General features: G+C 35.1%; 1 protein-coding gene across 1 annotated transcript; it reads left to right on the top strand.

Moving 5' to 3' along the window:
- Positions 1-511: 511 nt before the first annotated feature.
- Positions 512-3,454, top strand: LOC114076890 (WPP domain-associated protein). The gene is made up of 4 exons (XM_027916588.1): positions 512-2,690; positions 2,769-2,898; positions 3,209-3,310; positions 3,386-3,454. Exons 1-4 carry the CDS (start codon positions 538-540, stop codon positions 3,452-3,454), a joined length of 2,454 nt encoding a protein of 817 aa, XP_027772389.1. The 5' UTR covers positions 512-537.
- Positions 3,455-14,138: the final 10,684 nt, after the last annotated feature.

Genomic DNA, 14,138 nt, shown 5'->3' with positions numbered 1-14,138 from the left:
CACAAGTACCTCTAGATTATTACCGAAATCTCAGAGATAAACTTTAACTAAACTAAGGTTCTATTACCTCTGAACTTTTTTTTTTTTTTGTAATTTTATACACCTTTTGTCTTACGTGGCACACTCCGTGACTTGACGCAATTGAAGCGCGTGACGTAAGCCAACAAGGTGTACAAAATTACAAAAAAAAAAGAAGAAAAATGTTAAGGGTAATAGGACCTTAGTTTAATAAATGTGTGTGCATGAACTTTTAGTCATAATCTAGAGGTTACTTGTGTATTTTCGCTATAACTTAAATACTAATAAAAATAATTCTTCTACCGCATTCATGGGAAATTACTTGGATATTCTGATAATTTAGAACAAGTCATGCACATTTTCTTGCATATGTTTAGGATTATACAATAGTCTATTTTTATTTTATACAAATTCACATTATTAATGTAAAAGAAAAAGTGTGTTGTTGTATTTTTGAATAAAAATATGGATAACTTGTTTGGTGAAATAGATTGTAGATCAAAATCAGATGGAATAGTGATGGGAATTTTAAGATGTGCAATGGACAAAGCACATGAAAAGGTGCAGTGTCAAGCTGGATCAATTGAGTTTCTTCATGAGAGATCAAAATTTTATGAATTAGCAGTAATTCTTGTAGAATCAGGCTTAAGTATAATTCAAGAAGAGACTGATATCCTTGAAAGTAACCGCGAAAAAGTCATCTCAGACTTAACAGAAATGAGGCATTGGCTATTTGGAAGAATTGAGGTAATGAAGCTCCTAATCAATGAGAAAGACAGAGAATTAACAGAGAGAATTGAAAATGAATTAAAGCTTAGAGAAATTTTGGAATCTAAAGAAAAAGAAGTCTTTTATCTTCGTGATAAGTTGGAGAACCAGAGAACAATGAGTGAAGGTTCCCTAGATTTGGAGTTACTAGTCAAGAAGAATAAAGCTAAATTAGAAGATGAAATTAGTGACTCGAAATCAGATTCAGAACTTCTAAATGAGGAAACATTCCAAAAAGATAGTATCTTTTATGGAAGTTACAATCATATTCCTAAAATAAAGCCTATGATGAAGGATTCGTTGAGCCCTGAACAGAACAACGTGATTCAACAAATGAGTTGTGATATAGACATTTTAAATGAAACTTTAGATTTTGCATTTGGTAGAAGGGATAATGGTGAGATGGTTCCTATAGAAAAGCAATGGAAGTGTGCTATTGAGAAAGATACATTATCTATCTTGATAAAAGGCTTCATTCAAGATATCAAACATAGATTCGAAGACACTTTAAAAGAAAACGTTGAGATTGTTATTTTTGAGAAAGACATATTATATGTCTTGTTAAGAGGTTTCATTAGTGACTTTCAACAAGAGTTAGGTGATCAAACTCCAATTGAATTTCCAAATGATAACTTGGAAGAATTTATCGGTGAGATGACAATTTTACGCAAGGAGCTAGAGGCTTTTTGTAATAAATATGATGATAGAAATAAAACTATTAGCAATCAAGATTTACCACGTCCTTTGACAAAAATACAACGCACATGTAGCGAACCTTTACCAAGCGTTGATCAAGAGGACTACCAAGAAGTTAGTGGAAATATTAATGATGTTGCTAAGTTGATTAAGAATCATGAGTCTGTTATTAGAAAGCAATTAGAAGATCAAAATCATATGAAAAAAGAGGTATTTAGAGGGGAGAGATCTGCATTACACAAGAAAGAGAAGGAAGTTGATTTCTTAAACGTAATGGTAAAAAATATCATCACAAGATTAGATGATATAAGCTCTCTTAGCCTTAAGTTAGTCGATAAAAGTTATGTGAAATGTAAAGAGAAGTACATTATGAAAAATATATCCAAGTCTACTATAGGAGATAAAGTGGTAACAAATGATTGTACTTGCGAAATCATAAGAGATGATGTGGGAGTACCAAAAGAAGATACGGAGAATTTAAATTTGCAAGTACTAATTTTGGAAGAGATTTATCTGATAATTTATGAAGGTTTATACAAGGAAATGTTCAAGGCATGGAAGGATGAAATAGATGATTTTTACATGGAGGTCGAGATAAGAGAAGATTTTTATAAGTTTATGATGGTTGAAGCGGTAAAAGATGTCCATACAAAAATGTTAAACTATTTGAATTATCCTTATAAGAAGGTAGAAATTGATAGAATTGAGGAAATCAAGATTGAAAAACTTGATTCTATGTTAAAATGTCTCGAGACAAAGGAAGATCCGATGGTGAAAGCAAGTTCAGAGATAGAAGAACACAATGAACAAGAAATTTTAGGATATGAAGGGTTTGAGGAGTGTGAGACAATTAAATGGTTGTTGAATGATGATGTGAGCACTTTCAGTTCTGTCAATGAAAAACTAGAAATTACGATGAAACAACTATCTACGTGCAAAGAATTATTATTTGATTTGGAGCAAAGTCTTGACGTTTCACCTGATGTATTAGACATAAGTAGTGATGATTCTGCATACACAAACAATACTAGTCTTGTAGTTGAAACTAAAAACCCATCACAAGAGTCTATTGCACAAATAGACGACAACCAAATTACACTTATTAATCCATATAATGTTTTGATCTCAGCCCAATTATTTGATTTTCATCAAATGATTCAAGAATTTGAGATCAATGTTGTTCAAAATCTAGAGATGAAGTCACTGAGGTATTCAAGACTTAGTTCATTTGAACAACCCCATAGTATATACATAGGGAGTAATAATAATGTTATTACCTCTTTCAGGATAGAGGAATTGAAACATCAATTTCACAACTTCATTATTGAACCAATTGCCTTAATGAAGAAAAAGAAATTACTTTATAAGAAAGCTTTCTTAGCAAGATGTCAGAATCTAAAATTGGCTGAAACTGAGGTATATCTTAATTTATGTGATTTATTTTTTCTTTTAGTCAGTTTCAATAATAATGACAAATTTTTATATCAAACAACAATTTAATTATAAAATGTCTATTTTACCATTAATGAAATCATTTACAGCCAAACAAATTTCTATTAATCATTTTGAAACACAAGTTTTAAAAGTATTCATTTTTATCTTAAACTTCGTGATGAGTCAAACTATCTTACATAAAATGGGACAGAGGAAGTATTATTTAAGTTAAAAAATCAATTGGCATAGCTAAACAATTTGATTGATACTCACTAAATTGATATTTGTACAGGTGGATTTGCTAGGAAATCAAGTGGAGGAACTTTTGCATCTTCTTAAGAATATATACATTATACTGGATCAAAATTCAACTATCTTGTCTTGCCACTTTCAGGTCAACCATAATCCAAACATAACACTATATATCCATTATTTTTATTATTTATTTATTTACTTATTTTTACTGTAGGTGTTTGACATTTTAAAGCTCATCAAAGACGAGTTGATTGGTGAAGTTGTTTGTCTATCTTCTTCTTAAAATGTAAAGTTTAATATTTACATTTTGTATAATGTATTCATTTGTTTATATGTGGGTAAACAAAATCTCCTAGTATGAACTACCTATCCACAAGAAAAATGTCAAATAGTGCAGGTTTTAGCCTATGCTCCACTGAGCATCTTCTCCATTTCCTCCGGGTCCACATTAAAATTGAGACATTTGTTATCTTAACAATTCAATGATTATAATTTAGTTTACTAAACAATATATTTTAATCATAGTTAAAAGATTATTCTCTACTATTGTTGTAATTCCCCTTTAGGTCGTTTCCTTCATTTTCTAATATTCTTGGTGTTTAGAGATTTTCTGTAGCAACCCTAAGTCATTGGTGACTTGCATGGATTGATAGTTTGGTCACTTGGTCATTCAAATAACTTTTATACGAGTTTTCATGTTTTAGATCTTCTAAAACTTGTACGGTTGACTTTGATCAGAAATTAGGTAAACGACCTTAGAATGCAATTCTAACGATTCTGGTAGCTCTAATATATCAATTTCGGTCTAGAAGGACCTTTGATGTGGGTCCGAGGTTTCTAGGCTCATTTTGAGCTACCTTGTGGATTTTTCCTTTAAAAGAAGCTTGGGTGTGAAACCCACTTTTTGTTGTGACGACCCTTGTTGAAAGTTTCGACATCTCTGTTGAGTCTATAATGTGGATTTGGTAGGGTAGCATAATTTTTTTGCATGCACGGGGTTCTGAACAAATCTTGAGCACGCAGTCGACGTCTTTTCAACTCCAAATGCTCAGTTGGTGCAGCAACCTTTAAGTTTCGACTTCACTTTACTAGTGAAACGTTTGTGGAGGCCACTGATTTCGGTCTCTATATTCGTGATTCTATTGTTACATTCGTGAAGGACAGGTCCCTTGACCCCGCGTTTGCAGGCCCTGACTCCACTTTTGCAAAGAAGGGTATGGTTTAACCGGTCTAATTGACCACTTCATTGGCGAACTTGGGGCCCGTGTTTCCGTAGGTCATTTAGCTTGTGATATATGGTGATCAATCCCGAATTCAATTCGATTTTCCAAATTTCCAACTTTGAGTTCTTGGCCTTTAGAGCTTCGATTGAGCTCAATTCTGTTGTGTGTGATGTGGGAAATTGTGGTGCATTGTCTACGGGTCTTGGGGAAGCATTGCGGGTCTGTTTTGAAGTGTTGGGTAGACATTGTATGCCCACGTTCTTTCTGACACCTTAACACAATCAATACACAATAATACTAGCCAAACTCAATCAAAGGGCTTCCCCTAACAACAAAATTAAAGACACCACGACATGAGTTAGAAATTTTGTAAAAATGATACTAGGACATGGAATTAGGAAGGATGGTGGTAAGAAGAAGATTACATCAACAAAAATGTTTGAAATATCAAGCTTAAGAATCTTCATCCTTGCAGCATTAACAAACAGAGCCTAAATCTATAAGAAAAATTATACTACAGTGATAAACTCGCTACCTAGAGCAACTTTCGTTAAACTTCTGAGTTGAAAAACTAAACACCCAAGGAGTATTTGGATGTTTATTTAAGGATTTTATGGGTTCTCATTTTTCGTAGCGAAAAAAATACGAAAAAGGTGAAGACCACTAACTTAGGAACTAGGGAGGCCCGCTTAGAGGTGTTTACTTACGCAGTCTCACAAAAACATGCATAATCTCTATTCTAAAATCGCAAGGACCAACTCTTTATTGAGTTTGATACTACACTTGTATACCTTCGATTTGATAGGTTATAGGCGTTCTAACTCCTTATATATTAGGAGAATATTGTTGAGACATTTGACCCAAAATTCGAGAGAATTCCTTAGTGGTGTTTACAAAAACTTCTCCCAACTTTCATGACTTCAAAACTTAACCTATGAACTTTTATCAATTAAAATACCTTATAAAACATCCCTCCTAGTGTGTTAAATACTCTTACTCTTATCCTAAAAGCACTAGTTAATCCAAATGTTCAAACAGGTTGGGAGTCATACTTCCTCCTTAAGGTCAACATCCATCTTCAAATGATAATAATATTTATGGCAACATAGAAAACAATATAGGAATTCTCTAGAACACAAGTAACATACCTTATATACTAAAATGCGAGTCTACTCTCCATTTACTCTTCAAATAATATAAAGGAGAGAACAAGTGGGGATATTTAGTCTTCTTGTCCTCCTTAACTTCCTACTTCATCTCCTAAACACTACAACTCCTTCACAACACTTATCACATAAGCTATATCCTCTATTCACAATCTTCTTATTTGGTTATCTACTATGTGAAGACTTCTTCATAATATAGATCCTCTTAAATATGAACATCTATTGTTGGAACTACACGAGTTGGATATCTGATACACTACCGTAACATATAAACATGGAAAACCGGTTGTACCACCTCTAACTCTGAAGATAACTCGACTTATCCATCACAAGATGCGGTAAGGAACAATGTACCTTAGGCTCAATTTTCCCCTTTTATGGAATCTAATTACGCCCTTCATAGACGAAACTTTAAGAAAGACCAAATCATCAACATCAAACTCTAAGTCTCATGCTCATGCCTAACATCCACATTGGATTTATGGTGGCTCTAAGATGTCAACAACCATTCTCTATTTAACTTAACTTGTTCCATGACTTGCTGCACTAAGTCTAGTCCAATCAACCTCGATTCTCCAACCTCGAACAAATCAAGAGAGGGTATATATTTTCTTCCATATAAATCCTCATATGGAGCTATACTGACGTTGTAAAGATAGTTATTATTATAAGAAAACTCAATAAGTGGCAAGTTATCATCCTAAGTTCCTTTGAAATCTAGAACATATGCCCGTAACATATCCTTGAATATCTAGATTGTACATTTGTCTTGGTTGTCATTCTAAGGATGAAAGGATCTGCTAAGGTTGATCTGCATCCTTAGATCCTTCTGGAAAGATTTTGAGAAATATGTTGTAAATTATGACCCTCTATCCAAAATGATCAATATAAGGACATTCTGAGAAATATGTTGTAAATTATGACCCTCTATCCAAATGATCAATATAAGTACACTATGCAATCTATCAGTCTCTTTAATGTATAACCATGTATAATCTTGAGCTGAAAAAAATGTCCCTTCTGAACTCGACGACTGCAGCTAGAACCTAATGCCAAAACCTGGAACTAAGATGATCGTTCTGAACCACTTGCTTATGCTCCATGACAACCACCCACAATTAAGAAAACAAACGAGTATATATTGGTTTAAAGCCATCGTACAACAAGGCCCATGTCAACAACTCTATAAAGAAAACAACTAACCCTAATAGTTTATATAAAGAAATAACTAGCTAGCACACAAGTCTGTTTGGACGTTGAGGCCACCATGGTATCTAGAAAAGCATAAACACTATGTGGAGTGTCGAATCCGCCATGATCTATATACAAAAGCTAATATTAGATATATATCAAAACGTTATCTCAAATGACGATGAAACTTCAGTTAAGCTGCACACAAGGCCAATGATCTTGGGCGTATTTGCATGCTTAAGAACCAAATAACTCCCGCATTTTGGCCTAGTTCAGAATCATTCTTTACTAATTGATAGTACCTTCGAGTCATATTAATTCATTTATACTGACCAACATGATTAGTTGTGCAGGTGATGCGTAAATGAAGAAATGAGCACGAAAACAGACAGTGGGAAACACAAGAAGATCTAAGTACATAACAACAAGAAAGAAGAACGAAAAAATGAAGATCAAGGAAAATTAGTATCCCCTCCGTGTCACAGAGAGGGATTTTGTTCTTTGTTCTCATATTAGAAGTTTAGAAAAAACAGCCGTAACAGAGCCGCATCGTGGAGAAGTGATGATTTCCAAGGACTGGATTTGTGGGATCACTCCATGTTGTCTAACACACTTCCATATTGGCCGAAGTCGACTAAATATAAGAATTTTATTTTATTATATTTTTATTCTTTTTTGGGTTCGAAGAACGACAACTTTGGAATTTTTTTCATCTGTCTTAGGGGTCATTCCTAAACTCTTCTATCTACGATCTCTTTATGTTATATAAACATTGAATAATCGAGATTTTTTATATGGGTAGCTAATTTCTCTAGTTCAAGGGTTCTGGCTACTGGATGATTGTATCTTATATGGATTGAAATTAATTATAACACGAATTTATCTTTTGTTCTTATTTTCGTATTTTGTACTTGATCACCACTAAAATAAACACATTCTCAATTGAACTCAGAGGATAGAACGTGGGGGCAAAAAGAGCATCCTTTTCTCTTAAAATCTAGAGTTAATTTGTATCGATGATAGGGATATACTTAGAAATTGTGCTGGATTATTAGATAGGAAAAAATCTTGATGCTCTTTAGTTGGTCCAATCTATCCCTGCTCAATGATGCAGTTAGACTGCAAATTCTTGTAGACGATTAGAGGCCGGTAGATCATAATAATATATTTAACCCTGTGATCATTCGATAGTTAATTAATATCTATTTTACGAGATAATATGCATAATGTCGAAGTAATCTGCAGCCATGAACTTTACTCAATCATTGTTCAAACCCTTTTGAAATTGAATCGCATTAGTTTAGATTTTAATTAGATTTTAGATTATAGAAATATTCACTACATCATTCTTGATAACACTTGTTTCGAATTGAAAGTATTGGAAAGATCGAATTAATCTAACCATAAGTCCTTGTGGGTACGATACCTGACTAAAAAGAGCCACTTTAATACTTGAATGTGTGATTAGGCGCAATAAGATTTTGGTGGCTCTGCCAAGGACATAAATTATAAAGTATTTGATTTGACTATTTTTGAAGTTAGAAAGCAAAAGTTAACAACTTGATCTTAACTATTCATTTTGCAGGTTGTGTTGAAGCTTCAAATTGGAAGACAATCAGGACTTAGCAAAGCCTCTAGATGAACTGGAAAGATTTGTTCATTATTGGAGAAGGCAAACACGGCTCACTTACACAGTCCCTCTTGTTGCTAGTAAAACAGTAACTCCAGTAGAAAGAGTTGAGCCAAAAGAACCTATAGTGATGGCCGAGATTAAAGCGAGAGACATGAAAATCCTACGTACCACCAGTGTTATAGTTGTTGCACACCAATGGACATTTCACTGGTTTATTGCACGAGGATCCACAAGTTCATATCCAGAATTTCCTCGAAATCAGTGACACTTATACTCCAACTCGATTGAACTTAGATTATGTGAGGCTCACCTTATTTTCCTTTTCTCTCCTAGGGGAATCAAAACGATGATTAAATTCGAAGCGCACGAACTCAATAATATTATTAGACGATCTTGCACAAAATTTCCTGATGGTTTTTATCATCTGGGAAAACAACTAAGTTAAGGAGTTACATATTGAGATTCCGACAAAAAGGAAGATAAAACTTATACCACGCTCGGAACAAGCTTAAATAAATGTTGTTGAGATGGACACACCATCATAAGGCTAACGAGGTATTGGTCCACACCTTCATCGAAGGGTTGGATCCTAACAACAAAATTTTACTTGATTTAACTACAGGTTGACATGATTTGGAGAAGACATATGTTGAGTTGTTCACCTTGTTGAACATGTTTTACAAGGTAACCCCGAGTGGAATGGAGAAGGAGCCAAACCAGTCGTACAAAAGACTACTGGAATGTTGGAAGTAGATACAATAACATCGTTGACTACACAAATTGTTGTGATGCAGAACATCATGAATACACATTTCAACAACATATATTTAGGATGACAACAAGTGCAGGTTAATGCAGTACAACAACCACCTAAATAGTGTGAGATCTATGGAGGTGGAGAGAACAAAGCAGAGGTATGTGGGGCAAACGCAGATTCTTTTAACTTTGTAGGAAATGCTCAGCGTGGAGGAACTCATCAGACTATGATAACTCCTATAATTCAAGTTGGCAAAATCATCCAAATTTTTCTTGAGGAGAAAATCAAAATCAAACGCAAATTCAAAACTAATATAGGCCTAGGGTAATGCGCATGATTATCAACAATAGGGAACAACAGTAGCCTAGTAATCAGTAGAGTAACATGAGCTAGAGGAGATGCTGAAGAAGAACATGAGTGATCAAGCTCAATTAGCCGTTGATGTGACGAATAATCAGTTTGTAATCAAAAATCTGGAGAAGCAATTTGGGCAATTTTCTAATGGTAAAAACTCATGACCTCAAGGAAGTTTTATGGGAAATACTGATCCAAATCCCACACAATTGAATGCCTGCGTAATGGGTTGCAGTTGGAAGAGTTGGCTCTGAGAGAGAAAAATGTTGAATATGCAACCAAAGAGGGTGAACTTAAGGAGAGTGAGATTGTTGCACAAGAAGAAAGAGTGCAACCAATAGTAAAACCACCTCGACCATTTCCTTAGAAGTTCAAATAAAAGAAGGACGACAAATGTTTTGGTAAGTTTCTCTCTATTAAAGCAAGTTCACATTAACTTGCCTTTGATAGATATGTTGCAGGGTATAACCAGGAATGCAGAGTATGTGAAAAAGATTGTGTCAAATAAGAGGAGGTTGATTGAATATGAAACAATGTCACTTACCGAATAGTGTAGCTCCAGAATCAAGAATAAGTTGCCCATTAAAAAGAAAGATCCGGGAAGTTTTACGGTGCAGATCACCATAGGGCAAAGCACCCACGCTCGAGAGTTGTTTGACCTGAGGCAAGTATAAAATTTATGACAACATCACTGTATAAAAAATTGGGGTTGGGTAGTCCTAAACCCACTACCATTATCTTGCAGTTGGCAGATTGGTCAGTGTCTAGACCAGAGGGTGTTGTAGAGGATTTCTTGGTCTAGGTGTGATCCTTGATATTCAGGTAGATTTTGTGGTGCTGAATTTAAAGCCAGATCCTAAGGTTCCATTAATCCTTGGTAGACCTTTCTTGCCCACATGGCGTGCTATGATAGATGTAGCAGCCGGTCAATTGACTATACAAGCTCATGACAAAGTAGAAGTGTTTGATATCTATGAGGCGTTAAAACTATCAGTCGTGTATGAAGAGTTGTGTGCTATAAAAATTATAGATCTTGATTCAAAAGCTAAGTATATTGCATCCAAGGACCCTCTGGAGCGTGAGTTAGTGGGCATGATATTTATGGGGATGATGAAGCACAAGAGATGGTACAACTTATGGATGTGTCAATTGTGGACATATCAATAAATCAGTGGGAGTTGTTGAATAGGGTGTTAAGTCCTATTGCGCCCAAATCGCACACACAAGTGTACGTGGTTGTTTAAGTATTAAAGGAACTCTTATGAAAAGCCTTGTATCGTACCGCCAAGACTTACAATTACAATACCTTGAGTTTTCCAACACTTTCAATTAAACACAAACGACATTTAGGTTAAAGAGTGATTGATTTTATAATCTAAAATTTAAGTGAAACCTAAACAAATGCAATTCAATTTCTAAGGTTTCAAACAATGATTTTGTAAAGTCCAGGGTTGTAGTTCACTTCAGGAATCATGCACATTATCTTTTAGAACAGATATTAATCAACTATCAAATCAATGATCACACGGTTAAATGTATGATTATGGTCTCGCCATCTCTTATCGCCTACAATAAATGGAAACCTAACTACATCGTTGAGAAGGATATGTTGGACCAGTTACTGAGAATTATGATTTCTTCATGTTTAATGACCAAGCAAGGTTTCTAGGTATATACCTATCCTAAATACAAATTAACTCTAATTCGAAAGATAAAATCATGCTCCTCATGCCCCAGGTTCTATCCTCTCATCCCTCTCCAGAGTTTAATTTAGACAATATGTTTATTTCAATGGTGATCAAGTATGAAATACGAAAACAAAAAATATAAGAGAGATTCATATGATAGTTAATGGAAATCCATAAAAACTCAATGAGTTACAATCATCTTGTGGCTAGAGCTCTAGAACTAGGGAAATTAGCTACTCATAATAGTAATTTCGATCAAACAAAGTTTAAATGTCATAAATAGATCGAGAACAGAAGAGTTCAGGAAAGAACCCTAAGAACAGAGAAGTATCTCTCCAGATCGTAGTTCTTCAAAACCCAGAAAAAGAATGTTTTAATATTATAAAATTTGAGTTTATTTGTAATTTAGTCAAAATGGCCAAAATTGCCAACTAGTAGCGTGGCGTGGAGAGGTTGATCAAATTTCGTTTGAAGATCTTTTCTCTGCCTCATCTTGCATTTTGAAAAAAAAAACATAAAATCCCTCTCTGCGATGCGGAGTGGATACGTGCAGGCCTTCACGTTATTTTTTTTCTTTTTTCTTGTTGTTGTTTGACTTGGATCCTTTTGTACATCCCAATGCATGTTTTAGTGCTCGTTTCTTCTTTCAAGCTCACCTACACATCTAATCATGTTGGTAGTATATATACAATCAAAAGACTTCACAAGACTATAAATCAACATAAAATTTCAAAATTGGCTTAAATGTGGGTATTATTTGGTTCCTAGGCATATAAATAAGCCAAAGATAAGATCCTCCACCCAAACCTTCCATAGAAGAAACATTCACGTTGGAGTTAAAAGCATTGCCAGCTCACCCAAGGTATGCATTTTGGGTGAAGATAAGACCTTACTTGTGATTTTGTCTGTAGATTTTTCTGAACCACAGGTGGAAGCAACATTGAGTATACTGAGGTAGAGAAAGCAACTTTAGGATCGCAGATGTCCGACATTCATGGGAAAAGTCCAAAGTTGTGTATGCATAAGATTTAAATGGATAAAGGTCACAAACCGAGTGCTTAACGCCAACGTAGACTCAATGTAGTCATGAAGGATGTGGTAATGAAAGAGGTGATCAAGTGGCTATATGCGGAAATAGTGTACCCAAAAATCTGACAGCGAATGGTTGAGTCAGGTTCAACTTGTGCCCAAAAAGGGCGGTATGGTTGTGGTGATGAATGAGAAGAATCAACTGATCACTACACGGATATTAATTGGGTGGTATATCTGAATGGATTATATAAAGTTGCATGCACAAAGGAAAGATTGGGCTGACAAGTTAGATAATTCTATGTGAGCTTACTTGACTACATACAAGACACTGATAGAGACTTCTTCTTATCGAATGGTGTTTGGGAAATCATGTCACCTTCCACCAAAATTGGAGCATCAAGCATACTGGGCTATCAAGAAGTTGAATCTAGAATCTAAATTAGTGGGCAAAAAAAAAATGATACAACTGCATGAGCTAGAGGAATTTAGGATTCACGCATACGAAAAGTTATAAAAAGAGAAGACTAAGAAATGGAATGATAAGCATATCGTGTCACACACCTTAACCAACTGAACTTGCACTTCGCCGGAATAGGGAAAGGATGACCACCCAGGGAGACTCACCAAAATAGAGAGGAAGAAATAATTTTGGGTGTTGCGGGTAGTTCAAATGCAGGCACATCTCAAACTGAGAGGAAGACAATTATAAAACCGCAATTCCAAAAACTTGAAGTAGTTTCAATCGGAACTGATAAGGAGAAGGAGACATCAGAAAGGGTTGAACAGTGGCCGGAATTAGCTAAGGGAAGTGGAAGAAGAGCTGGGCAAGCCAAAACTCCGGTGGGAGGTAATGGAACAGTAACACAGGAGGGAATATCAACAACAACTCAGAGGAAGCTTGAGTTAAATGGGATAGCACCAGTGACACCTTGGGCTAATCTATTTGCTACCAATCGATTGGCAACAAAAGGTATGAACCTTAACTATATCTCCCCAGTAATCATTGACAGACAGAAAGTAATGGAAATTTCGGAGGAGGATGTGAAAAGTGACAATGAAAAATGGGTTTCGTCTATTGTTGTTTATGTGGTAGGCAGTGCACCATCGATTGGAGCTACGGAGAGATTTATACTTGAAACAGGTACCTTCACTACCAAACCTGTAATACTATATCATAAGGATGGTTACTTTGTGATTAGATTTGCAAATGAAGGAGAAAGAGATAAGGTACTGTGTTCAGGGCCTCACTACATGATGCCAAAGCCAGTAATAATGAACCCATGAGTGCCTGAATTTAACTTCAAAGAGGATATACTGACCATCATTCCACTATGGGTTAAACTCCCAAACCTTCCCCTCAACTGTTGGAATGAATAGTTCTGAGTAAAATTGGAAGTAGTTTGGGGAAACCATTTTATGCAGATGATTGTACATCCCAAGTGAATAGGATTTCATTTGCTAGAATACTAGTTGAACTGGATATCATAAGACCATTGCTAAAAGTGATTAAGATGCATGATCCTAAAGGAAAAGTTATAGAATAACAAGTATGGTAAATATAAAAGCCTATATTCTGCCAGAAGTGTCTCCAAATAAAACACTCCTATTTGAAAAGCCAGATGCACAGATGCAAAAAGAAAAAGGAGTGAATCAAAGTAAGAAATAAAATGGATTCCTGTTAATAAAGGAGATAAGAAGCATATCAATGATATTGGGCAGGACACAGTCCAAATGCAGGAAGAAAGGGCACAAACAAATGAAGATGGAATACAAGAGTAGGGGGATTGACAAACTGTAAAGAACAAAAGTACCATACAAAAAGATAAACAGGTTGCTACAAATAATGATACAGGGGAGCAGGGTTACAATAAGGGCCAACAAAGTGGAGAAGTAGGTGGAGGAAGTAGGGAGATACCAATGAAA

This window comes from Solanum pennellii, chromosome 4 (genome assembly GCF_001406875.1).
Source record: "Solanum pennellii chromosome 4, SPENNV200".
Lineage (NCBI taxonomy): Eukaryota > Viridiplantae > Streptophyta > Magnoliopsida > Solanales > Solanaceae > Solanum > Solanum pennellii.
The sequence above is the reverse complement of the archived record's forward strand: the minus strand, read 5'-3'. Positions and strand labels throughout refer to the sequence as shown.